This window comes from Aedes aegypti, chromosome 3 (genome assembly GCF_002204515.2).
Source record: "Aedes aegypti strain LVP_AGWG chromosome 3, AaegL5.0 Primary Assembly, whole genome shotgun sequence".
Taxonomy (NCBI): domain Eukaryota; kingdom Metazoa; phylum Arthropoda; class Insecta; order Diptera; family Culicidae; genus Aedes; species Aedes aegypti.
The window spans coordinates 9,139,847-9,163,061 of record NC_035109.1 but is presented as its reverse complement, the minus strand read 5'-3'; the positions used below and the strand labels follow the sequence as shown (position 1 = coordinate 9,163,061).

General features: G+C 36.0%; 2 protein-coding genes across 6 annotated transcripts in view; both read left to right on the top strand.

Moving 5' to 3' along the window:
* Positions 1–14,676, top strand: part of LOC5570203 (E3 ubiquitin-protein ligase NRDP1) — a 76,866-nt gene extending 62,190 nt beyond the window's left edge. For 4 of the 5 annotated variants that reach the window (XM_021848897.1, XM_021848894.1, XM_021848895.1 and 1 more), the window contains exons 3-5: positions 7,092–7,679; positions 7,742–7,907; positions 13,518–14,358. In XM_021848897.1, the coding sequence (XP_021704589.1) occupies positions 7,092–7,679; positions 7,742–7,907; positions 13,518–13,621 (858 nt within the window). In that variant the 3' untranslated portion in view covers positions 13,622–14,358. Of the gene's footprint in view, positions 1–7,091; positions 7,680–7,741; positions 7,908–13,517 lie in introns of all 5 variants that reach the window. The other variant, XM_001658934.2, reaches the window with a different exon arrangement.
* LOC5570208 (40S ribosomal protein S12, mitochondrial) overlaps positions 1–23,215 on the top strand; it is a 154,418-nt gene that overhangs the window by 62,401 nt on the left and 68,802 nt on the right. The window lies entirely within an intron of this gene.

Below are 23,215 nucleotides of genomic sequence, written 5' to 3'. Positions count from 1 at the left end.
GCGCGTTAACCGCTACGGCTATCTGGGCCCCAATCGTTGGTGCAGTTCTTAATTCTACCATGGATTCGGTAGATTATACAACAAAATTTTTTTGCGTGTGGCCTTTTCACGCAGTATGTCGTATTTATGAGTTTTGTAATACAAATTTGATGTTTTATTTTCAAAAACAAGTTTTCAAGACTAACTTTTGAATAGGGTCTATAGCGAAATAATAAGTTTTGTTACTAATGATGCATATAAGCCATTTATGCGATTAGCGTTGTGCAAACCATTATAAATGTTAGAACTTACATAGAAATAATAAAATGAATGATTTAGCGATATTAAGTTATTCTCTGAATTATTTTTTAGCTGTTTTTGATAGAAAATGGTTAAAAATATTGGAAAAATTCAAAAACCCCTAATTAAAAAAGTGCAAATTTGTGCAGCTAAATTCTTCACGATTCTTTAGTTTACATCTCAAAGTACACTTGGAAATAAATTTTAGCTTGGGACAACTTGGGACAAAAAAGTATGGGATGTGTAAAGTTTCGATATAAAATCAAATAAATTTTTTTCAGTGCACTCCCCGCATATTTCCTACCTAAATTACGATTTTTTATTTCTTTTTATTTTTCTTAGATAGCTTTTTGAATAAGCTTTCGAAACAGTGTATGAAGATCTGCATAAAATATTACGATTATGCAGTATATTGTATTCAATGTGTACCTTGTGTTTGCACTGAATTCTTCATTTTTCTTAAAAACTCTAACTTTGACATACTGTGTCAATTAAAATATATAATATCTAGCCCTGATATTTCAGAAATATCTTAATAGAAGCGTTTACTATGGAATGATGTACATGAAAAACCTATCAGAACAAGTCAATTTTTCGATTATTGGCCACCTGATCGCCCATAGTGGCAGGGGGCCATTGAATAATTTGGAAAAAAAAACTGGTTAAGTATTAATCATTTTGAAAATCGGGTTTATAACGGTAAGTTTTATCGACCATTGGCCCTTTGGAATTGTTACGCGAGATTTCTTTGGATTGCTTTTGACATCGTGAGTAGGGGCACAAGCCGACCGTTGTGACAGCCAAGTTTTGATACCGACATTCTAGCGTTAGCGTTAGCGTAGGTACGGTATACTTCGTAGATTGGATACTAGCAACATTTATGTTCCTTTTTGATAATCTCATTCAGACTGCTCTCAAGATCAAGGATGAGGAGTATTCCTTGATCCAATCTTAAACAAGGAGACCAAAACCATAAATATCGCTATTCCTGGCCACGCCCATCTTTACCGTAACTTGGGATAGGGGAAGGAAATGTTGATGTAGCACTTACTTAATGAGAGGCCACCGACTCAGCGACACCCTCATAAGTGCTACGGAGGTGGGGGTTGGGAGAGGAAAAATAAAGTCAGGATTCGCTTTGAAAGCTAGCGATAGACCCATGGCATTTATTGTTTAAGCGTTTTGAATTTAATCTTTTGAATGCCGGCAATCAAAGAGAAGATATTTGTCGTATTTAAGATATATGATTAATAAGATTCCGCATAGTACTTTCCGTTTTAAATAATTATGTTTGCAACGAATCAAGTGTGGGTATCTGCTTATTAATGATTTAAAAGCAGAACCGATCCCTCAAGGGTCATCGGAGAAAAATAATAGAAGACAAAAAGAAAAAAAAATTAAAAAAAAACGGAAAACCGCTACGCGTATGATCTACAAACCTAGAATTTTTTTATTTCACTATTTGGTAATTGAACATTAGAAACAAAAAAACGTGTTCAACTTGTTTAAAACGAATAGCAGCAATTCAAACAAAAAACACGCGTATTTTTATGTTCATTGTAAAAAAAGCTAAAAAAAACGGAAAAAATGTGGAAATAGTGGCAATTTCAAAATACATTTCCTCTCATACGCGAACCATCCGATTATCCGTGACCTCGAACCGACGATGCTTATCACAAAAAAAAAAATCGTTCCCGCGGCAATTATCAAGAGTCAACTATTGCTAACAATATTCTGATAATAATTTGGAACAAACTCACCGGATCTCCCCCCAATTGGGTATAGCTGGTAAGATGACCAATCCATTTCCATCAGTGGTTCGTATTACCACGTACGCCAACCGTTAGGCTCAGGTAGCACTACCAAGAAACCGAGCGTCCCCACGGCACACCACAACACATTGCTTCTCCGGAAACCGATCCATTCGTCCTTCAAAGCTTAAATTGCACCGATAACACCATTCACTACATATTACACTCATGTAAAAAGCACTGGCCAGATTAATTCTTTTGAAAAGTTTTACTGCACAAAAAAATGACAGCCGATTTTTTTTTTCACGTCCACTCGCGCCCAAGTTTTGATACCGACATTCTTCACCTTAAGTGCATAGTTTTTACATAGTGAAACATATTTATCTTACAACTACGTTAGTTTGGAGTAGAGTCGATAAATGGAGAGTTGCGCAAAAAGTAAGACCAAATCTACCTATCAAGCAGTCTAACCGAGAACCTATCAAGCAGACCAGCAATATAGATAGGTGCTATTTTAAAAGACGAAGAAGAGCAATCATTTAGTTTCTTCGCGCAACTCTGTGCATAAAGATTTTGGTTTGGAGAACTGAAACACTCGCGCCAAATTATAGACTAGTTTCTGATAAGAGCCAACATCAAAATCATGCTCTTAATTTTATAGATGATATAAATTCTACCGCCACGAGGCGTTAATGAGCATAAAATACAGTCACTGGCAAAATACAGTGCCCACTGGTTTGTAAATACGCAAATTGCAAAAAATCGTTTGTTTATACGGGAAATTCTTTCGGTAAAATATTTGTACATCATATTTAACATATGATCTCTGTGATACACACCAAACCAATCTTATTTTTAAATAAAAAATTGATTTTTACAACCACGAAACAAAAGTTTAAAAAAAATAAGTGTTAAAATTAAGGGCCCAGTGGGCGTTTCCTTAGCAATATTTTACCCTTACTTGTCCCAAGTTTCTCATTAAAAAAAGCTGTTTCGTCTATTCAAAACTTTTGGGAGTCGTTTTGAGGTTATTCGTGATTGTGTTCAGTTGTGCTGTTTTATGGCGCAAATGTACTTCAACCGATAATACTGAAAAAAATAGTGAATAAAACATGTCTTGTTATATAAATAATGTAGACACGATTAAGAATCCAGCAAACCAGAGATCATATAAAGATGTTAAATTCAACCGGTTTTGGCTAATAATCCTCCTTATTGTGATAGACAAATCACTTCGAAACGTCTTCCAAAAGCCTTGAATAGCTAAAACAGCATGTTTGTGACGAATATCTTTCGATAAGTAAATGTAAAATATTGCTAAGTAAGGGAAACGCCAACTGGGCACTAAATTTTGACACTAACACTGCAAACAAAAATGACATTATTTCGTGTCTCAAGGACTAAATTATGTGTCTAGTTAATTTGGGGTTTCTAAATCTAACTCCGTTCTTCTAGCAAGTCACAATTTTTTTGCTACAGATCGTCAAAGTTGTATAAAACACTGGTTTTATTGATGTTGACATGAAATTTAACTATGATTTACCAAACTTTTTGCTAATCCCTGGGCTTGGGATTATATTTTCCAGGGAGCGATGAATTTTGATAATTGATCGCTATTGTTAGTAGTTTTGATTAGATGTTGGGTAAATTTCAAAGCAATGGCAACCTTTTTATTACAAAATTTAGATATTATCTTCTGACCTAAAGATTCTGGTTAAACTACTGTACTATGCAGTTGGGCTGCACTACGCTATCACTCATCAAAATTACTTTCACTTCGGGAAAATATAATTTCAAACTGGCGAGAAGATTACAGACTGAGGGTGGGTTAGGAGCACAATCAGACCCTTGAACGTGCAATGTGGGGTAGTGATTGGGAATGCCATTGACGGTTTGTAATCTTCTACGAGGTTTTCGAAAACCAACAGGGCGCGTGCACCGGGTTGCGGATAGGAGCAAAGGGAGATCGATAGCATCTACCTAAAATAATAGAGCAAAAAGCCGTTCCATGATTAGGTAATGTTAAGCGATCTTCTATGGTGTTCTAGTACTATAAAATTCTTCACTCACTGGGAATTCTGGCCTTGATAATATCAATAGTGATAAAAACATAAAATAATACCTAATACTTAATAAGTACAATGTAGCTTTAATGTAGTAATAAATGAAATAAAATCAATTTTCTATACTTGACAAGGTTTTGAAGACAATCAATGAGTGAAAGAACTACCTGTTAGAAAAGCCACATCAGCTAAGTCTATACATATACAAATGTTGGTCATAGGGTCATGGCGAGCATTCGATATGTATGTCTATGACTGATTCTGATCTAATAGGGGCACTAGAAGACCACGCGGACAATTTCGAAACAAATTATTTTTATACATCGGTCTTACGTTCCGAAAGGCTCAGCTATGCTGCAAAGTAATTTTATAAGTTATTCATTACTGCTGTTTAATTGTTTATAATTCTAACAAAACTACATAATTAACTCATTACTAATCACTGTTCCTATATTCTCTTTTTCTCTCCTTCTTATCTGTTGCATGATTATGAGCATCACTAATATAATGCATGAGCATGCACAATAAGAATAATTTCAGGATTGAAAGCAGTACATGGATACCTGGATAGAATAGCTTCGAAAAGGGCGCTCAAAATATAATATTTCTGGTCAGGGAAGTATTTAATCAAGGGTATGTAAATTTTTTCCATTATTAACACCTAAATCACACAAACAAATGAACTAATATCAAATATTTTTTAAATATTTTTACATAAATCAGCATCGTCAATCAGTGTAAAAACAGATAAAGTTTGTAAAGTTATCACCATCGATTAAATTGCGCTCTGTATAGTAATGTTCATTCAGTATCAAAATCTCCTAAAGCGTCGCATTGTGCCATCAGCAGCCCTTAGCATCACTCTCATATTGTTATTATTTTGTTGTTTATAAAATTTCTAGAAAGCGATCAGCATATTCTTTCTTACTTGTACAATGGCCGATCTATTTGGAATTTTAATAAGTCAAATCAAACTTCAAAACTCAAATTAAATTGCTTTCAGCACATTTACATTTTGCAGCATTAATCGCATTACTGTGTCAAGTCTTCTCCATTCCCTATACCCTACCCCAACCCTTCTTATCCTTTCCGATGGTGTTCAAGTGGTCCGCATAGACTATTACGGCCATTACCTATCCCTTACCCCGGCTTTGGACTGACTTGCGCTCTCATTGCCCCACCAAACGCTGCAAAATGAAAATGAAAATGATTTACCAAACTTTTTGCTAATCTGATCCATCAAGCATGCAGAATAGAACTTCAACTTTCATTTAAGATATAATTTGATTGGAATTGTACGATTGAATTTGAATTTATTTGACATCTTCAACATGGTTGTAGTCTCCATTACAAAATACTTCATTTCTCCCGTATGGCAAAGTACAATATTTTGAACTTTGTTGATAAGTGTCGTTTAACATATAAAGTATAATTTATATGGCATAATATGGCATTTATAAGCAAATAAATTACCTTACAAGCTGGTACACTTCCATGCAATTTGAATAAAATCGTGAGTTTCTGCATTTCCAACAAGCAATACCTCACAAACTAGACGTGGTATGATATTTTTGAAAACGGCAATGGATGCAGCAACTTTAGCAAATTACGTAAATAGCGGTATATTGGTGCTTGAGACAAAAAAGTGTTCCGTGGTGTAATTTTAGACAAGTCCGCAATGTGAATGAGAGTGTGGTAATCTCAAATCACCAGATAGATTAACTAAAGAGATTTCTTAAATCTACTGAGTAGAGTATGTATTGATTGATAGGATAATTTTAGTTGTTCAGTATTTGCTTCAGACTATTTTTTATATCGTTACGAGACGTCACTGAAATGAAGATTGATTTTGAATTATTTGAAGCTCACAAGCTTCATCTGGCTGCAACATTGAGCTAATCGAACATGTAGCGCATAACAGCATCTTGAGATTTGTGAATATGAAATTGCAAAACTTTACTAGTTCATCAGTTCATCAAGGCACTGCAGAACTTTGTGTCAGAACACAGGAGAATATATTGTGGACATCTATGAATTTCTAGATTTTTCGCATAACGAGATCACGCTCTAAAAGCCATTATTGGCAACCGAGTGTGTAGCTCCTTATTTCTAAGCAAATGAATGGACCAGGCTGAAAACTATCACCACTGGGAGATAGAGGACTATCTTCTCTTCATCGTAGCCTTGCTGAATAACTGGTAATCCATTTGTTTGCTCAGTAACAACAAGCTACACACTCGGTTACTAATAGCTTTTAGGGTGAGATCACAGGTTATGTGAGATTTTTCAATAAGGCTTTCACGAGAAAATTTTGTTGAAAATTGAGATAAAATTTTGAAAACGATTTTGGGCTGAGTATTTTAACCGAAGTTTAAAAAATGTCGGAAACGACAACCAATAATCAAAGAATTACTTCCACGTTTTACGTAACAACTCCGATACAATTGTAGCTTATATTTGTCCCGTAAAAACTCGGCGTAAAATCTCCTCTAATTACCCACTCCATGTAAATTAAGAAAATGCTTTAAATCTTCATTTTGAAAGTCAAAGTACGCATATTGACATTCTACTCTGGTCGGGTATATGCCGCCGTATATGCAGTTCGATCAATTCCCCGCAGCACGCAAACCGAAAGTGAAATGAGTTTTGATTTCTTTTCCAATTTTGGACGATTTGCCACTTCCTTCGTGGACATTCGAAGATACCTTACGATCGATTACGGTTCGATGATCGATTTCCTTGCATAAAGCGCGCTGTGCTGGCTGACCGGCCGCATCATTTCGCATATTACCTACCCGGAGAATCGGACCCCGCTTTAATTGGTAGAAATTGGTGGAAAGCTCGCGTGGGAACTTTTCAAATTTAAATAACTGGCCGTTCAGCGATAGTGGAAGAAGACGCTCCAACTGTGACGAAACGCTTTCAATTCTCAACATAGGTGGAAAAGCCGAATGAACGCCTTCCTCTTAACTATCCAATCTGATTTGTTCCGCTACAGGCAGTGGCATGCGAGCACGCATTCTGCCGGGCATGCATCACGGAGTGGCTTTCGCGCCAGCCGACCTGTCCGGTAGATCGGAATCCCATCACCAACAGTAATCTCCGCGCCGTGCCAAGAATCCTACGGAATTTGCTCTCCCGGCTGAACATCAGCTGCGAGAATGCCATCTACGGGTGTACGCTGGTCCTGAAGTTGGACACACTGGCCACCCATATCGAGGAGTGCGAGCACAACCCGAAGCGTCCGCTTCCGTGCGAGAAGGGCTGCGGGTTTGTGATTCCCAAGGACGAGTACAAGGACCACAACTGCTTCCGAGAGTTGCGATCGCTGGTGCACAACCAGCAGCAGAAGATGAGCGAGCTGAAGAACGAGATCAACGATCAGAACCTGGTGATAAACGAGCTGAAGCGAGAACTGAATCTGGTGAAGGATTTTATGAGGGCGATGCGCGTGTCGAATCCCGCGATGCGGGCCATCGCCGATCAGATGGAGCGGGACGAAGTGACGAGGTGGTGCAATGGACTGGCGCGAGCGCGGGTCACCCGATGGGGTGGGATGATTTCCACCCCGGATGAGGCTCTGCAGGTTTTTCTCTACTAAAATAACAAACTTTCAGCATAGAATTATTCCAATTTCTTTAATTTTAGTTGATGATTAAGCGGGCTCTCTCGGAATCGGGCTGCCCGCCGCATATACTCGACGACCTGATGGAGAATTGTCACGAGCGGCGGTGGCCCCGAGGGCTCAGCTCGCTAGAGACCCGCCAAAACAACCGACGGATATACGAAAACTACGTCTGTCGACGGATTCCCGGTAAGTTGCGTCGAAATGGGTAAGATTTGTGTTGACTCCGGATAAGAGATAAAATAATGGTGTTTCGCTGTCGTTCTATGGTTTACGCATATCTATCTCGTGGTCCTAAAAGCTTTACATAGAGCATGGGACAAGCAGGCTTATACAAAGGTCGTTCAATACATATGTGTTGCTTTTTTAATTCTAGCCTTAGTGTCAACTAAGCCTGTTTATCAGTGTTCTACGAGTATAATGTACCACTGTTATTAACCCTCTAAATCCCGGGACTGACCTTTTAATTTTAATCGATTGGTGCTCAAAAACAAATAAATTTAATCACTTGATTAATTATGATTCGTGGTTTACGGCTAACTAGCTGAGTGGAAGTTTAACCATCGATCCGGGAAAAGCGGGAAAAACCCGGGAATTACAAATGCCCGGAAAAAATACGGGAAATACCCGGGAATTTGGAGAACATACCGGGAAAATAGACGTTTCGGACATATGAAGACCGGTTTGCTTCAATTCCAAATAATACTAGAAAATTTTGACAGGAAGCTTTCAGAAGGTTGCCCGTCAACTTGTACTTTGCATGACTAGTTGGACTGATTCGATAGAGAATAGTTAACGATTTCTTGTGTTTTTTTTATCAAACTCCTTTAAAATAATCGTTGGGTACATTTTCTAACAATTTCTTGTGAAATGTTTTGTAGATTTTTGGTGGACATATGTTTAACAAATTCAAAGGAGATTTCATGGAACGCCAATAAGATCCTTAAAACATCTCTAGAAGAAGTACATAGCGATTCCAGTTAACATTCTTGGTGCGATGCTTGAAAGATTTCCATTTAGATTCATGACAAATGAGATGACAATGAGATCTTTACAGGAATTCTAACGGGAAGCCAGGCGGTAATTGATAAATTTCTAGAAAAATCTTCGTATAACTGAAAATGTTATATGAAGAGTGCTAACAAGGTTTCTAGTTGATTCAAGAAAAGACTCTTGGCTGATATTTCTTGAAACTCTTAGTAGATTCGTAGAGGTTGGCAAAAAGCTGAGCCAAAAAAATGTTTGGTATATTTCTTGGAAGATGTACTGAAATTGTGGACAAATTCATTGAGAATTCCATTTGACAGGATTTCTAGAAGTAGATGAAAAAAACGAATTTAGTACTGACTATACCATTTAATTCCACTAGAGTTTGTATCCTTCGACATATACGCGTATTTCGACCTCAACTGTAAGGCCGTCTTCAGTGTCGTGTACTAGACTCAACTCGAGTATCTGTCAAAGGATACAAACTCTAGTGGAATTAAATGGTATAGTACTAAATTTGTTTTTTTTTTTTCATCTACTTATAGGTATTCTACTGAACAGCTCGAAGATTTATTATCAGGATTTCTAGAGTTAATGATGAGGATTCATGATGGAGCTTTGTCAGGCTTACTGGTTTGACTAGTCCTAGATCTATGACAAAGTTCTTATGAGGTCTTTAATAAGATTTTTATGAATTTCTGCAGATTTACAGTAAATTATTCCAATCATTCCACATTTGGCAATCTCAACACATTTCGTGAAAAAATATGGATTTCCAAGATTCATTTTGGCTTGGAGTTTTATTCTCGGCCCAATTGTGTTGATCTTTGCAAAAAGAAGCACTTCGATCTCATCCCCGAGATAATCACTAAAAATTTCAGTGACGATTTCCATCGGAAGGAAAGTAAAGCTGTTGGTCCCAAGATGATCCAGCCCAGGGCTAAAAACCTTGTTAATGAAGAAAAAAAGCAGTTCGCTACGACCTATGTTGTGTATGAGCTCAGTAGCTTTAAACATACCCCACTGCCGATGGCAATCAAAAGTGCCAAGAATAGGATCCTTTTTTAGGGTTTGATGAATGGGCACTATGAGATAATAAGTTTGTCATACATTACAGTATTAACGCGTTTGAAGTATTTCTCCATAATAATAAACCTACATCGTCTTTGTAAACCACCACCACCACCACCAGGATGATAAGTAAGATATGGAAGATTGGATTATTATTGTTATTTTTTTTCACTTTTCGAACTTCCCTAGTGTAGACATTTTCCCCCCAATCCTTCCGGCGATTTTTCAAGAGATGCTTTCAGAAATTTCTCCAGAATTTGCTCGAGAAAAACCATTGAGCATTTCACTGCCCATAAACGCATAATTGTCCCATGTGAATAGGAAATCCAGCAAACATAGGACTGACATGCATTTATGGGCAGTTCAACGCTACTCCTGTTATTTTCACAGGGATTACTCTGAAACTTTTCCCATAGGTTATAGTGATCTTTAGTTATCCTTCAATTATCCCAGGATTTTCTCTAAATATTTTCCACCAATTTCTCTAGTTGTTTCTCTGAGAGATCTTCCAAACAATCATACAGGAGTTTTGCAAATCAAATCCACAAAGGTTTCCAGAGTTTATGAAAAAACATCTTTTAGGGATTCCAAGAATTCCCATGTAGATTTTAAGTTATTCTTCCAGTTACTCTACTTTAAGTACTCTTTAAGAATATCCTTTATGAATTCGACCTGAGATTCCGCATGAAATTTCTCCAGAACGTTTTCCATCATTTCATCCAAGGAATGCAGTTCTTTTTTTTTCGTTGAATTTCTCTTGTAAAATCTCCATTATTCCTAAAAAGTTTATTATGGTTTCACACAGCTATACCGTGGTGCATCAATACCCGGACGCTTAAGTCGACACAAATATTCAAAATCTAATATGAATGTGTTGTTTTGGAAAATTCTTAATGTCATAGTGTTTTGAACATAGTTTCAATCCAGATTTTCACAAGAGTGATGAATATTTTGGTAAAAAACACGTTTTTTACTCGAAAATCATTCAAATACTGTAGCATGTCTTGTCTTTAAATCCGGACACCTGATGCTAGTGTTGTCTTCAAATCCGGACACTTTTGGATCGAAATCCGGACAACTGTTTTAAAGCATGCAATTTTCGTTTAATTTTATTGAAAATCAAACCAATACACAATTAAACATCAATCTTTAATAAACTTGATGTCCACGTTTGCCGTACAATATCGAAAAGAATACCATGTTTGTGATATTAGTGATTTGATTACCTAAACTGAGTTCATGTGGCTTGAGCTGCAGTCGATGCGGCTGGTACTTTTATTGAGGAAGATATACTCAATTTATCTAATATTATCTTAAATTATTTTAACTCACTATTCTTTTCATAGTTATTTTTCATGTTTTCTCTTGATTTTATTCCTCGAAATTCACTTACACTAATCAAACTTGAGTCTTTCGAATGATGTCCGGATCATAAAACACTGGCTCGTTTTCCCGGACAATCACTTTACACACCAATTAAAACATATTTCCAACATATTTAAGTAGAGTGGACTCACAGAACTTTCAAAATATATCTTCTTTAACACTTATGGTAAAAAATTTCAATTGAAATGTAGTTCACGAACTTTTAATTCAACCAAACATTCTTCGCGTGTTCATCGATTGTTGAACTTGAGTTAGGGTTGGACCGCGACGAAATGACGTCCAACATAAACAAATAATTTGTTTTTATTTTTATTTATTATTTGACAATGGTTACTAGATTGAAAATGAATGTGAAATGACCAGCATTGTCAATAATAAAGGGAGAGTATTAAAACCAAACATATAATCATTTAAATTTGACTTTAATTACATAATATAATCAGAGTGTCCGGATATCGGTACCGTCCGGATTTTGATTCATCACGGTACCACAGTTATACCACAGCAATTATTTTAATTTCTCACAGATTTTTTTCCTTTCAGGGATGTCCGATTTTTTTTTTTCGAGGAATCCCTTCAGCAAATCCTGCAGTCACTTCCAGGCCCGTTTGATGGAATTGTTTTCTGGTAGAAGAGTTGTTTGGAATAATTTGGAATTTTAGAAAATAATTCCAGATGAAATCTTTGAAAAATTTCAAAAGAATTCCATGGAAATCCCTGCAAACTTTGAGTACCTAATCAAGATAGAACTTCTGCAAGAACTCGTGGAAAATCCTTTAAAAAATGCTGTTAAAAACACTCCCTGATTCATCTTAGATATATCTACTCGCTTCCTTTACAGTTTCTTCTTAGATTCCTCGACAAACGTGAATACTTCCAGTGATTCTTTCATAAAGTACTACACGAATACATTCATGAACTTTTCCACGAGTCTAGATATTCGTCCAGCAAATCTCCCAGGCATGCTTCCATCAACTTCTCATGAGATTTGGAAATAATAAAGAAAAAAACTTCAGAAACCCAACTTGGTACGAGCTGCGTAAATTACTTGAGAGATTTTTATATGATATTCCCTGAAATTTCTGCAGAGATTCTTCGTGAATTCTTCCACTGAATTCTCCAGTTGTTACTACGAAAGATTTTCCAAAATTTTGTACAATATTTTTTCAGAAAAATCAGTAGAAAATCATTCCAAAGTTTTAAATTTCTGGATTTTTTTTTCGCAAGCGTTCACTAGAAAATGCCCAGACAACCAAAATGTACGTATAACGAAATCACCTGGAGGCTCTATATGTGCAAAATTTCACTTATAAGATGTCGCGAAACGGCCTTCTACGTACAAAAGTGGAGGCGATATGCGTGCATATATTATGTGATGAATCATAACAAATAATGCGAGTGTATAAATACGTACGGGACGAAACAAAATGTACAAATGAACTCAGAAAAGAAGTGTTTTATGCGAGGAAACTCATCAATCTGACGAGTTTATCGACGGTGTTTAGCGAGTTTGATGTAATTTGTATGAATAAACGAGTTATTACGTGAACTTTCATGCGATTTCTGGTTGTCTGGGATGTTTCCTAGAATTCTTACAGAATATTTCCCAAAAAATGAGGATTGTTGCAATTTTGAATACCTATTCCGGTTAATCACGGAGTAGCAACTTCGAACTGTGCGGTCATCAAAGATGTTGGATGATACATTGGTGAGCTCGTTTCATGCTTTTATTTCAAACTTGTTACATATGTGTGACTACACACTTATTATGGTCAATCCCAGCCGAACTTATAGTTGATTTTTTGTGCATCCTCACTGACTTCGGTCAATTGCCGAATAGCAACCATAGATATGTGTAAGCTAAGCTAATTTGTAATTTGGTTTTCATTTACTCACAGGCATTCCACTAAATAGTTCGAAGATTTAAATATTATCATATCCGATGTTTTTTTTTCGGATAGTAGCTGAATGCTTAAAAGTTACATTAGTTGAAAATAAATACCAACAAAAGTTCAAGATAATATCTTCGGGTATTACAAATAACAGCTATTTTGTGAAGTGTTATTTGGAAAACTATTTTTTATTTCAAAACTTTTGGTGGTACGTTAAAGTAATAAAATGAAATATGGGGAGAATCACTAGTTTAATCAAATTAATGTTTACGTAGACCTATGCAACAATTTAATTCTTCACACTTCCCTTCATTCACCTGCATTCTGGCGCCGTATGCGTAAATTGCTTAGCTATTCTATAAAATAAACGCAGATCAGAAAGAACTAATTTCTAACTCCGGAGTCAACATAAACTTGCTAAACGACACAGCTTCAATGATTAAATAATATTGAAACATTTCAGGAAAACAAGCCGTTCTCGTGCTGCACTGCGACAACACGCACATGTCCGAGGACGTGATGGTGGAGCCTGGCCTGGTCATGATATTTGCTCACGGGATAGAGTAAGACAATCCGCGGACGGCAATCAGCGAAGCGAGCTTGCCTGTGATGCTGCTCAGTGAACGAGAAGAAATGGAAATGCTACACTTCTTGGAAACGTTGAGATTCGAATCTTTATACACTACTTGAAACACCGGACCCCAGAAATAGAACTAGATTATTAACTGACTTAACATCACTTGCCACCACCGGTTTTTTGAAGATGGAAAAAACACAGACCAACTTCTCATTATTTTTTCTTCAACCGTAATTTGTATATGCGTAAAAAGTTTTGACTGCTTCGGTGCCATTTTGTTTGCAAGGACAGCACAATTTTAGCTTAACGACAAGGAAAGAGCACAATCGCAATGCGGGGGTTGGAAAGACTCCTCATAGGAATATTCCGAAGTGTCAAAACCTCTTGCCAACATATAACCCAGTTTAATAGTTTCAATGCAACGCTTTTTCTTTTCAATCAATTGCATCCCTCCAAACCTCAACCTTGAATCATATCAGTGTGTGTAGAACAAGAAGTTGGAGCGAACGGAATATGATCTCTGGATTTGGAATCCCCCTTGAATCAGATTTAGAACAAACAAAAAATCAACTTGTTGCGAAGTAGAAAGAACGTGAGAGAGAGTAAGGATGTTTGAAAGGGCCAACACCTGGACGAGAGTGGGTTGAATGTTGTAGCAATTTGCGCGCTTGTTTGAAGTCTTAGTTTTTGCGTTCGTTTTACGAATCAAAATTCGATTGTTTGATAGGAAAGTAACAATAGCAAGCAAGTCAAACCGGTTAGGAATTGCCAAAACTATTTTTTTTTTCTGCGCTAGTGATTATGATTGCCCAAAATGCTATGATTTTTTTGAGTTTAGGTTTAGATTAGGTTCTAGTTTTGACTTTTGTACTAGCAGAGAGAACGGATATTAGATAGGATGCGAAGCAGGAATTTCTCAGTTGCTTTGGAAAAGAGGCCGAGGAACGAGTTGCATTGATTTTTTTTTTCTAGCCTGATAAGTTTAATTCTAATGCTTATAGTGTATTCTGAAGAAAGAATAAAGACCACTGTCGATGGAAAAAAAGATTGTTTTATTATGGATTTAATTCCTCTAGGATTTGCTTTAAGGAAGCCATTAGGAACTCCTATAGATATTCTAACGGGATTTTCTTAGAATATGGATGATCTTAAAAGAGTTTTCGGAAATATTTCTAAAACATTCCTTGCAAATATAAGCGGACTTAGTGCAGAAACATATAACGGGTGTTCAATAAAAAAAGTTTTTTTTTTTGGGTAATTTATTTATTGCACACCATCTTCGACTGTAAGTCGTACATAGGGTCAGGCGGGCACCCTAAGGATTAGCGCGATTTAAGCCTACTTAAACGTTCTTATTTTGGTAAAATTGGTAACCATCCTTATCTTTTACATTATTACTTTGACCTCCAACCATTAAAAGTTTTAAAAAGTGATAAATAGTTTTCCAAATAATACGTTAAAAAATAGCTTTTTTATCATCGGTAAAAAAAAACTGCGGGGCAAGATGGACACTCCCATTAAAAGATGCAATTTACTAAAGAAAACTATTATTTTTAAATGCATGCAATATCCCAAGATATTATCTTTAATATCTGATAGTATTTATCTTCAACTAGCATAGTTTTTAAAACTTTTATCAAAAAATAAATAACTTCTCATAGATTGCTAAGATTTTACTTAAAAATCGATTAAATTTGTTGTTTGTTTATATTTTTTTTAGAAAAAATGTTTGTGCAAAGAGGATACCGCAAGTCAAGCCCACAGCTAAATGTGGCTCTATAATTTCACACTTTTACTTAATTTTGAACATGGTGCTCATCTTGCCCCAAGGGTGTAAATTTATTAATATAATCAAAACAATTGAAATATTTTTTAAATTTGATAAAATTTTTGCTCCTGATTATCTACAGAAGATTATTCTATAAGTATACGGCCAAAAACGTATGAATTTAATGGTTTACGCAACAAAAGTATCACTTTTTAATGAACAAATCTTATATGAAAAAGTAAATGTTTGGTCTTCTATGTATTTTTGATAATATTTACGTTGTGCTGTTGATTTTTTAGCTGAAATTTATGGCCATCATATCAATTTAATGATATTCATCAGAACCCCAAATAATTTATTGAAAAAAATCGGTAGGAACGACACAAACTAGGGGTGCTCATCTTGCCCCACATTCCCCTACTGTTACTTAAAATTAATTATCTAACAAACATTAAACGCACATTCATCATCATACATTGCAAAATACAACTCATTGACAATCCTATGCTACATCGCTTACTAACAAAAGCAATTCATTTAATCAATGACAGATATAAAACATAAACAGTGGTCAAAACAAACAAAACCTATTGATCAATTAATCGAGCATCGTTTCAAGGATTTTTAATTATACACAAGGTTTCCACGTTTCATTCATTCGATTTACAAACTCTCGAAATTCAATTTGTTTAGGCCAAGTAGACGCGCTCAATGTTAGTGGTTTCAGTTACACATTCATACACACTCATCCTGCAGAATAATACCATGCAAGCGTCACAGATCCAAATGATATTTGTGGATAACGCACACAAGTCGGTTTCAGTGATGCCTACACAGTCAGCATGGAACCATTTGGCGCAATTCCCTTTACACACTGTGTATAACTCACAGTCACTCTTGATAGAAAGAGAACACTTCTTCGCCATTGTGGCCAAGCAGTGGTGAAAAACTAATTATTTTTTCTTCGATTTGGAAACGTGAGCAAATTGAAGGGTAATCAAAATCCTACACCAAAGAACTATTAAAACGAACTATCAAGGATCACCAACTTTTGTACTTTTTAAGCATTTAAATCTGCACTATTGGTCGTCTGATACAGAACCAACGAAAGCGATGGAAACAGTTCGACAACACTCAAAACCATTATTACCAATTCTTTGTGGGCTTCGTGGCAGTGCGGTTAGTGTTAGGGATTGTTCAAATATTACGTAACGCCTAATGCCTAGTGTTACGGTCCATACAAAAATTTAAAATTTTCCATACAAAAGCTGTTACGTGGAGGAGGGAGGGGGTCCAAAATTTGCAAATTTTGCGTTACGTAATATTTGAATGAACCCTTACCAAGCATTTGGCCGCATCGAGTCAAGGAATGTGGGTTCGACTCCCGCTTCAGTCCGGAAAACTTTTCGTCAGGAACTTGTTTCGAATGTGCCACTGGGCGTTGCTAATTCGTTGTCTAGTGTTGGTGCTTCCTTTAAAGGACATAATCGTCCATTGGGTAAGCAATAACACTGTCGGTGTCTTGTGAAATAAAAAAAAAATATTTTTTTCGACTTGTTCAGTATTTCTTAGTAAAAACATAACGTTTATTCTTCAAAAGAACGTCAATGAATATTGGAGAAGGGCCCCTGATCAGCCGTACGAAGTAACTTAGTCGCGATGCTCCTTCTTCTTCTTCGTTATTATCTTCGCCGAACGGCCGCTACCGGTCTTCCGCTCCACGCTCAGGGATGCCAAGATCCGGTAAACTGTATTCATGGGCACGTTTCCGCCTCGAAAGTGGTCTACCGTAAACTATTTTCCACAATGATCATACGTTTCGTACAACGTTTCGTACAACACGCTAGCGAGTGCTACCCATTTTTTAGAGTCCAGAGAGCAATTCTCTTCAAGAGAAAAAAATACGCTCTTTACTTTACTCTGTAATTATACAGTAAGGTATTGAAATCATTCTCATTTTTTACTGAACACCCGTTGCTGTAAACATGATTTGATGATCACCAAAAAAAGATGAAATTATGGTTTCTTTTGATGTTAAAGCATTATTTCCTAGTGTGCCAGTTAAAGAAGCCATAAACCTTTTGGAAGAATGGCTACTTAATCAACACAATGAGTCAAATTGGAAAAACAAAGTTCGGTATTATATCAAATTAACCCGACTCTGTATGGAAGAGAACTATTTTAGCTTCCGTGGTAATTTTTATAAACAGACAAAAGGTGCACCTATGGGTAATCCATTGTCTCCGTTTTTAAGCGAGTTGTTTATGGCCAATTTTGAAAGCATTTTGAAAAAGAAAGATTTGTTACCACAGCGGTGGTGGAGATATGTAGATGATGTGTTTAGCATTATCAAAAAGGATTATTTGCCAAAAATTTTAGAACCAATTAACAGTATCCACAAAGATATAAAATTTACTCATGAAGAGGAAAAGGATAATAAACTACTTTTTTTGGATTTGCTAATTACTAGGGAATCGTCTCACTTTGAATTTGAAATTTATCGGAAACCAACTAATACTATGCGAGTTATTCCGAGTACTTCCAACCACACTTATCAACATAAAATGGCGGCTTTTCATCATATGATACATAGAATGCAAACCCTTCCTTTAAGTGAAACTGGAAAATCAAAAGAGCTGGATTATATTTTTGAGACGGCTAGGCTTAACGGATATAGGAATAGTACAATACAAGCAGTAGTAGATAAGAGGGCAAGGGATAAATACAGGAAAAGTATGACAACACTTACTGCCGAAAAAGAGGATTTAAAAAGAGTAGCGGTGAAATTTGATACCAAGATTACACAGCCTTTGGCTAAGAAATTTCGAAAATATGGAGTAGATTTGGTTTTCAGCAGTAGGAGTAGTCAGCTTAAATCTAGATTAGGATCAACAAAGGATAAAATTAATAAACTGAATAGAGCAGGAGTATATAAAATTTCATGCCCCCATTGTAATAAAATCTATATAGGACAAACAAAACAAACTCTAGAAATAAGATTCAAAGAACATATTGCTGAGGTAAAAAAAGCGGGCAAGGAATTAGAAAAGGGATTAACGTATGATTTTAAATCAAAAGTGGCTGAACATGTTTTCCAGGATAGACATCAAATGACAAGCGATAACATAGACATCGTACGAAGCGTATCTTCATCTTGGAAACTAGACGTCGCTGATAGTTTAGAAATTTACAAACAAAAGCCTTCACTACTTCTTAATAGGGATCAAGGAAACGGACAGTCGAGGCTGTTTAAGTTTGTACCTAAGAAATATAAACGAGCTTGAATACATAGGTAGATAGTTCGGGATTTGTATTATTATCCCCTTTCCAATTTTTGACCAAGACATGACAGGTATACTTTTGTCGAAAAAAATTTCCCTAGGTAGATTGATTGTGTAGGTACTTATCTGGTGTTAGTATTTAAGGTAGAGAGATGCGACGATTTCTTCAGTGGATTTGTCCAAGCTTGAAATGTTAACTAAGAATCAGAAACTTGGTAATAATATTCTTAAACGCCAAAGTCTTATTTTGTCCATTTGCTATAAGAATATTCAATATTTTCACAAGTTATGATAATTTACCCATTTTTTCTTTCTTATTACTTATTCATTCAGATAGTCTCAAAATTGAAGGGTGCTCATCTTGACCCGTCATATCCAACACCAGAAAATGTTCCAGCAATTGTTTTCGAGCATTTCGCTAGAAGTTATCCAAGGATTATTCAAAAAAGTCTGCAAGATATTATATAGAGTTGCGTTAAATTATTAACACACTGGTTAGTAAAGACACGTGTGATTGTGAACAGGTTTGAATATCCATTTCTTTTTCCGCTAGACTGATGGCACTTTTATTGTCACAATTGATTAGGAGTGGTGATGAGATTCCTTCAAGTTCAGCAATAAAGCTTCGCCACCAAAGCGCTTCTTGAGTCACGGCCGATAGTGACATATATTCAGCTTCAGTAAGGGAAAGCGGAATAGTGGGTTGTGTAACTCCAAGGCACTGGTCAACTATTTTTCAGGAACACATATCCACTATAGTAGAGCGCCTTATCCACATCATTACCCCAGTCAGCATCGGTGTAAGCTTCACTCATGCAATGGTGTAATATTATCTTAAATGATTTTTTTTTCTTTTTTTGACTAGATTACTATGGGAGTAGAAGGGTGACTTCTGAAATATGCCACCTTGCTTTGATCGACAGTAGTAACTACAGACGAGTCACATGAATCTGCTCGATTTATAAAATAAATCCCGCGAAATGCCGCAAAATAAGTTAAATACAGGTATGTTCCGTTTTTATCAACACGATCGGCGATTTTCAGTTGACAAAAACGGAACCGTGACAAAAACGGAATAATTTTCTTAGACAAAATATTTTACAAATTTGAAATGAAAATTGCAGTTTTGTCTGGATAATACACATTTTCATCATATTAATGCACAATATTGACGTTTAAGAGCTGTGACGACCATTTAGATTGTTTATTATTATAGGCTCGTAATGAAAGTTGATTGCAGATTCCTATCAATCAATATGATTTTGATATAAATTATTAATAGTATCAGTTTTCTTAGTTCAATAAAAGTAATATAGAATATTGAAACGATAATCACATAAATGTCCTATGCATCACAAGGTACACCATATTTGTAAAAATTACTACAAAGAAGTGGGGCAAGCTGATATTTTTTTAAAGAAAAATTAAACAAGAAACAACTTCTTCTTCTACTGTTCATCCTCATCCTTCTTCTTCTTTTTTCTTCTTCTTCATGGCATTACATCCCAACTGAGAAAGAGCCTTCTTCTCATCTTAGTGTTCTTATATACCAACTGAGAGCTTTTTTGCCAAGGTACCGTAATTCGGGGTGTAGTTGACCAGTGGGGAGAAGTTAATCATTCTCGTACCCTCATGCTTAAACTGTCAAGAGAGCTATGATCCGATTTCAAATATCACAATTTATGTGATGTCGCTCTACCTGATAGCTGCGCTTGATGTTCCTAAATTCGGTTTGACATTCAAGATAATTATACCATGGAAAACAGAATTTTTAGGAATTCTTTTATGAACTGTATAAAGACACCATTTATAAAAACTGTTTCATACATTCCAGATATGTTCAGTGAAACCAGTTTTTAATAAGCATTGAGGATTAAAATCAATTTTCAGAGAAAAACCATGTTCTTTTAGTGAGCGAGTTACTAATTTCTGAGAAAATTGCATATCTTTAGGTGTTTAATGTGATGTATTCTGCAATTGATAACAATTAATTCTAAATTTGACCGATTTATCCAAAAATTTTGATTTTTCGAGTTTTGATTCGGATTTCGTGAACTCAAATTTAGTGAATAACATATCTCTTTAATTTATGAAACCTATCGCAGTAACTGATCAACATCACCCCGGAATCAAGAACTCCAATTCTGAAAAAATGTTTTTGTTATTACGATAAGATTTTGTCAAAATGTGTATAATTCGATACACATCCATTCAGTACAGGTTTAAAAAATATTTAGATGATAATACATGCATCCTACTTGGAATTATAGAACAGAATCTCTCAAAAGTGATCAACTTCACCCCATATTACGGTAATTTTTTTTGCATTTTTGGTCACAACCGATTGATGATTAAATGTGGAGTTATGTTGCGAAAGTTTTGCAATTGAAATGAATACATACACAGAAAGAAACATCTATGTAAATTTCAGCGTAATATCATGCAAATGAAGGAAATGCCAGAAATGTCGCAAATTTACACGTCACATCGTGTAAAATTACAATAACATCATGTAAGTTTCCGCTAGACATCGTGTAATCTAGCATGGACTCTAACCGATTTCGCGACAATTGGCATAAATTTACATGATGTTGGTGTAATTTTACACGATGTGTCATGTTAATTTGCGACAAATCTGGCATCCCCTTTATATGCATTATTTTACGCTGAAATTTACATGAAATTTTATTGCTGTGTACGGTTTCCTGAGCTTTGAATTGCCAAATTTAACATTAAAATGATTGTGGTGATCTTTCTTTTAAAGTTATTACTACCAACTTCGACAAGGATGCACTAATCGCCAATCTAGAACAGCACCACCGTCGCCTTTTAGCTTTAAGGCCCAAACGCAATGATAGCGGAACGGCAACGGACAGCGGAACCAGTTCGCCAGCATGAACTGTAGCATGCTTGTCGAACCAGACTTGGTTCACTTTCGTTCGTTGACAGCTCAGTTGAGATGGTGTGATTCATGATGGTGAACCGGTTCCGCTTTCCGTTGCCGTTCCGCTATCATTGCGTTTAGAACTGTACGTAAGATCACAAATAGACTGGCAATAAACTAACTTAAGTTGTAGTTTTTTATTGATTACAAATAATGTTAAATAACTGACAAAAAATCATACCATAGGGGGAGTATATATGTCTATCAAATAGAACAGAAAATAGAATATTCTTTTAAGTCACATTATATATGAAAAAGGAGAGGTCTATGCAACTCTTTTAAGTACGTTGTTGCTAGGACGTGGCCAGAGAAACTCTCGATTGTTGAAAGATGGGCCAATCTTATTCAACAGAACATGCTACGTTTAAAAACTTAAATTGAATAATTGCATAAGAAGAAGTCAAACCTTATAAAATCGGATATGACTTGACATCTACCATGTATCGTAGATGCTCAATATTAACAAAATGACGAAAATTCAACTCTGTGGCTATTAAGAAGCATTTCAATTGCTTTAAAATAAGTATTTAGTTTATATTCGAAACATTTTGAGAATTTAAAAAAATCATTTTTTTTGTGTTGATAAAAACGGAATAATTTGTTGACGAAATCGGAACGTGACAAAATCGGAGCGTGACAAAATCGGAACGTGATAAAAACGGAACATACCTGTATAGAATTTTTTTTATGACAATCGTAGTAAACTTTATTTTTGGATTGAGGTTCTATCAAAAATGTTCTTATCGCTCAGTTTAAACTTGGACTTCTTTCTGGCTTGCTTGTTTTGTTTTAAATTTTCCATTGACAATGCGAAATAAAAAGGACACTAAGGGCTCATTCACAAATTTCATAACGCTGAAGGGGGTGGGTGGGTGTCCAAAATGGCCATTTTTGGCGTTATGAAATTGGTGAATAAACCCTAAGGGGTCCACTATATTTTTACAACTTTTGCTCACTTTTTTGACCGAATCGAAATGGAAACAAGATGGCGAATGGTTAATCAATATGCGGAGAATCTCGGTAAACCTAGGTGGGACCGACTGACTTCGGCGAAAACATTTTTAACGTTGGCGCGGCAGACAGTGTAGCCGAGATACGGTTAAAAATTAGAGTTAACCGAGATTTCAGTTTCAGGTGTTGCCGAAACTCAGTTACAATTATTGTTCAGCTGAGTTTTCAGCAAAATGTGAGAAAGCCGAGTAAGTTCAGCAATTTCAAATGCCGAGCTCGCGAATAATTTTTAAGTGTGTACGCATACCTTTGTGTTTCACCATTGCCACACCCTTCCCGTGATGATTCTGCAGATGCAGAGATATTCTCGCCTATAGAAACCACGATCATTACACAATAACATTCCTTCCCTTCCCCTTCCCAACTGACTGTAAGGACTTGGCAGGTGCCGTTATTAATCAATAATATGAGATCTTTTAAAATGTGCACTTCGAGAATAAGTGGAAAGTCCCATCCCTTATGCATCAGGATCGAAGTGCAATGCTTAACACTGGTAAGTCACCAATTCTGATCAATCACGGAATAGCAACCATTGGCATGTACGGTCAATCTATGTTCGCTTATTTGGCTTTAGATCAAT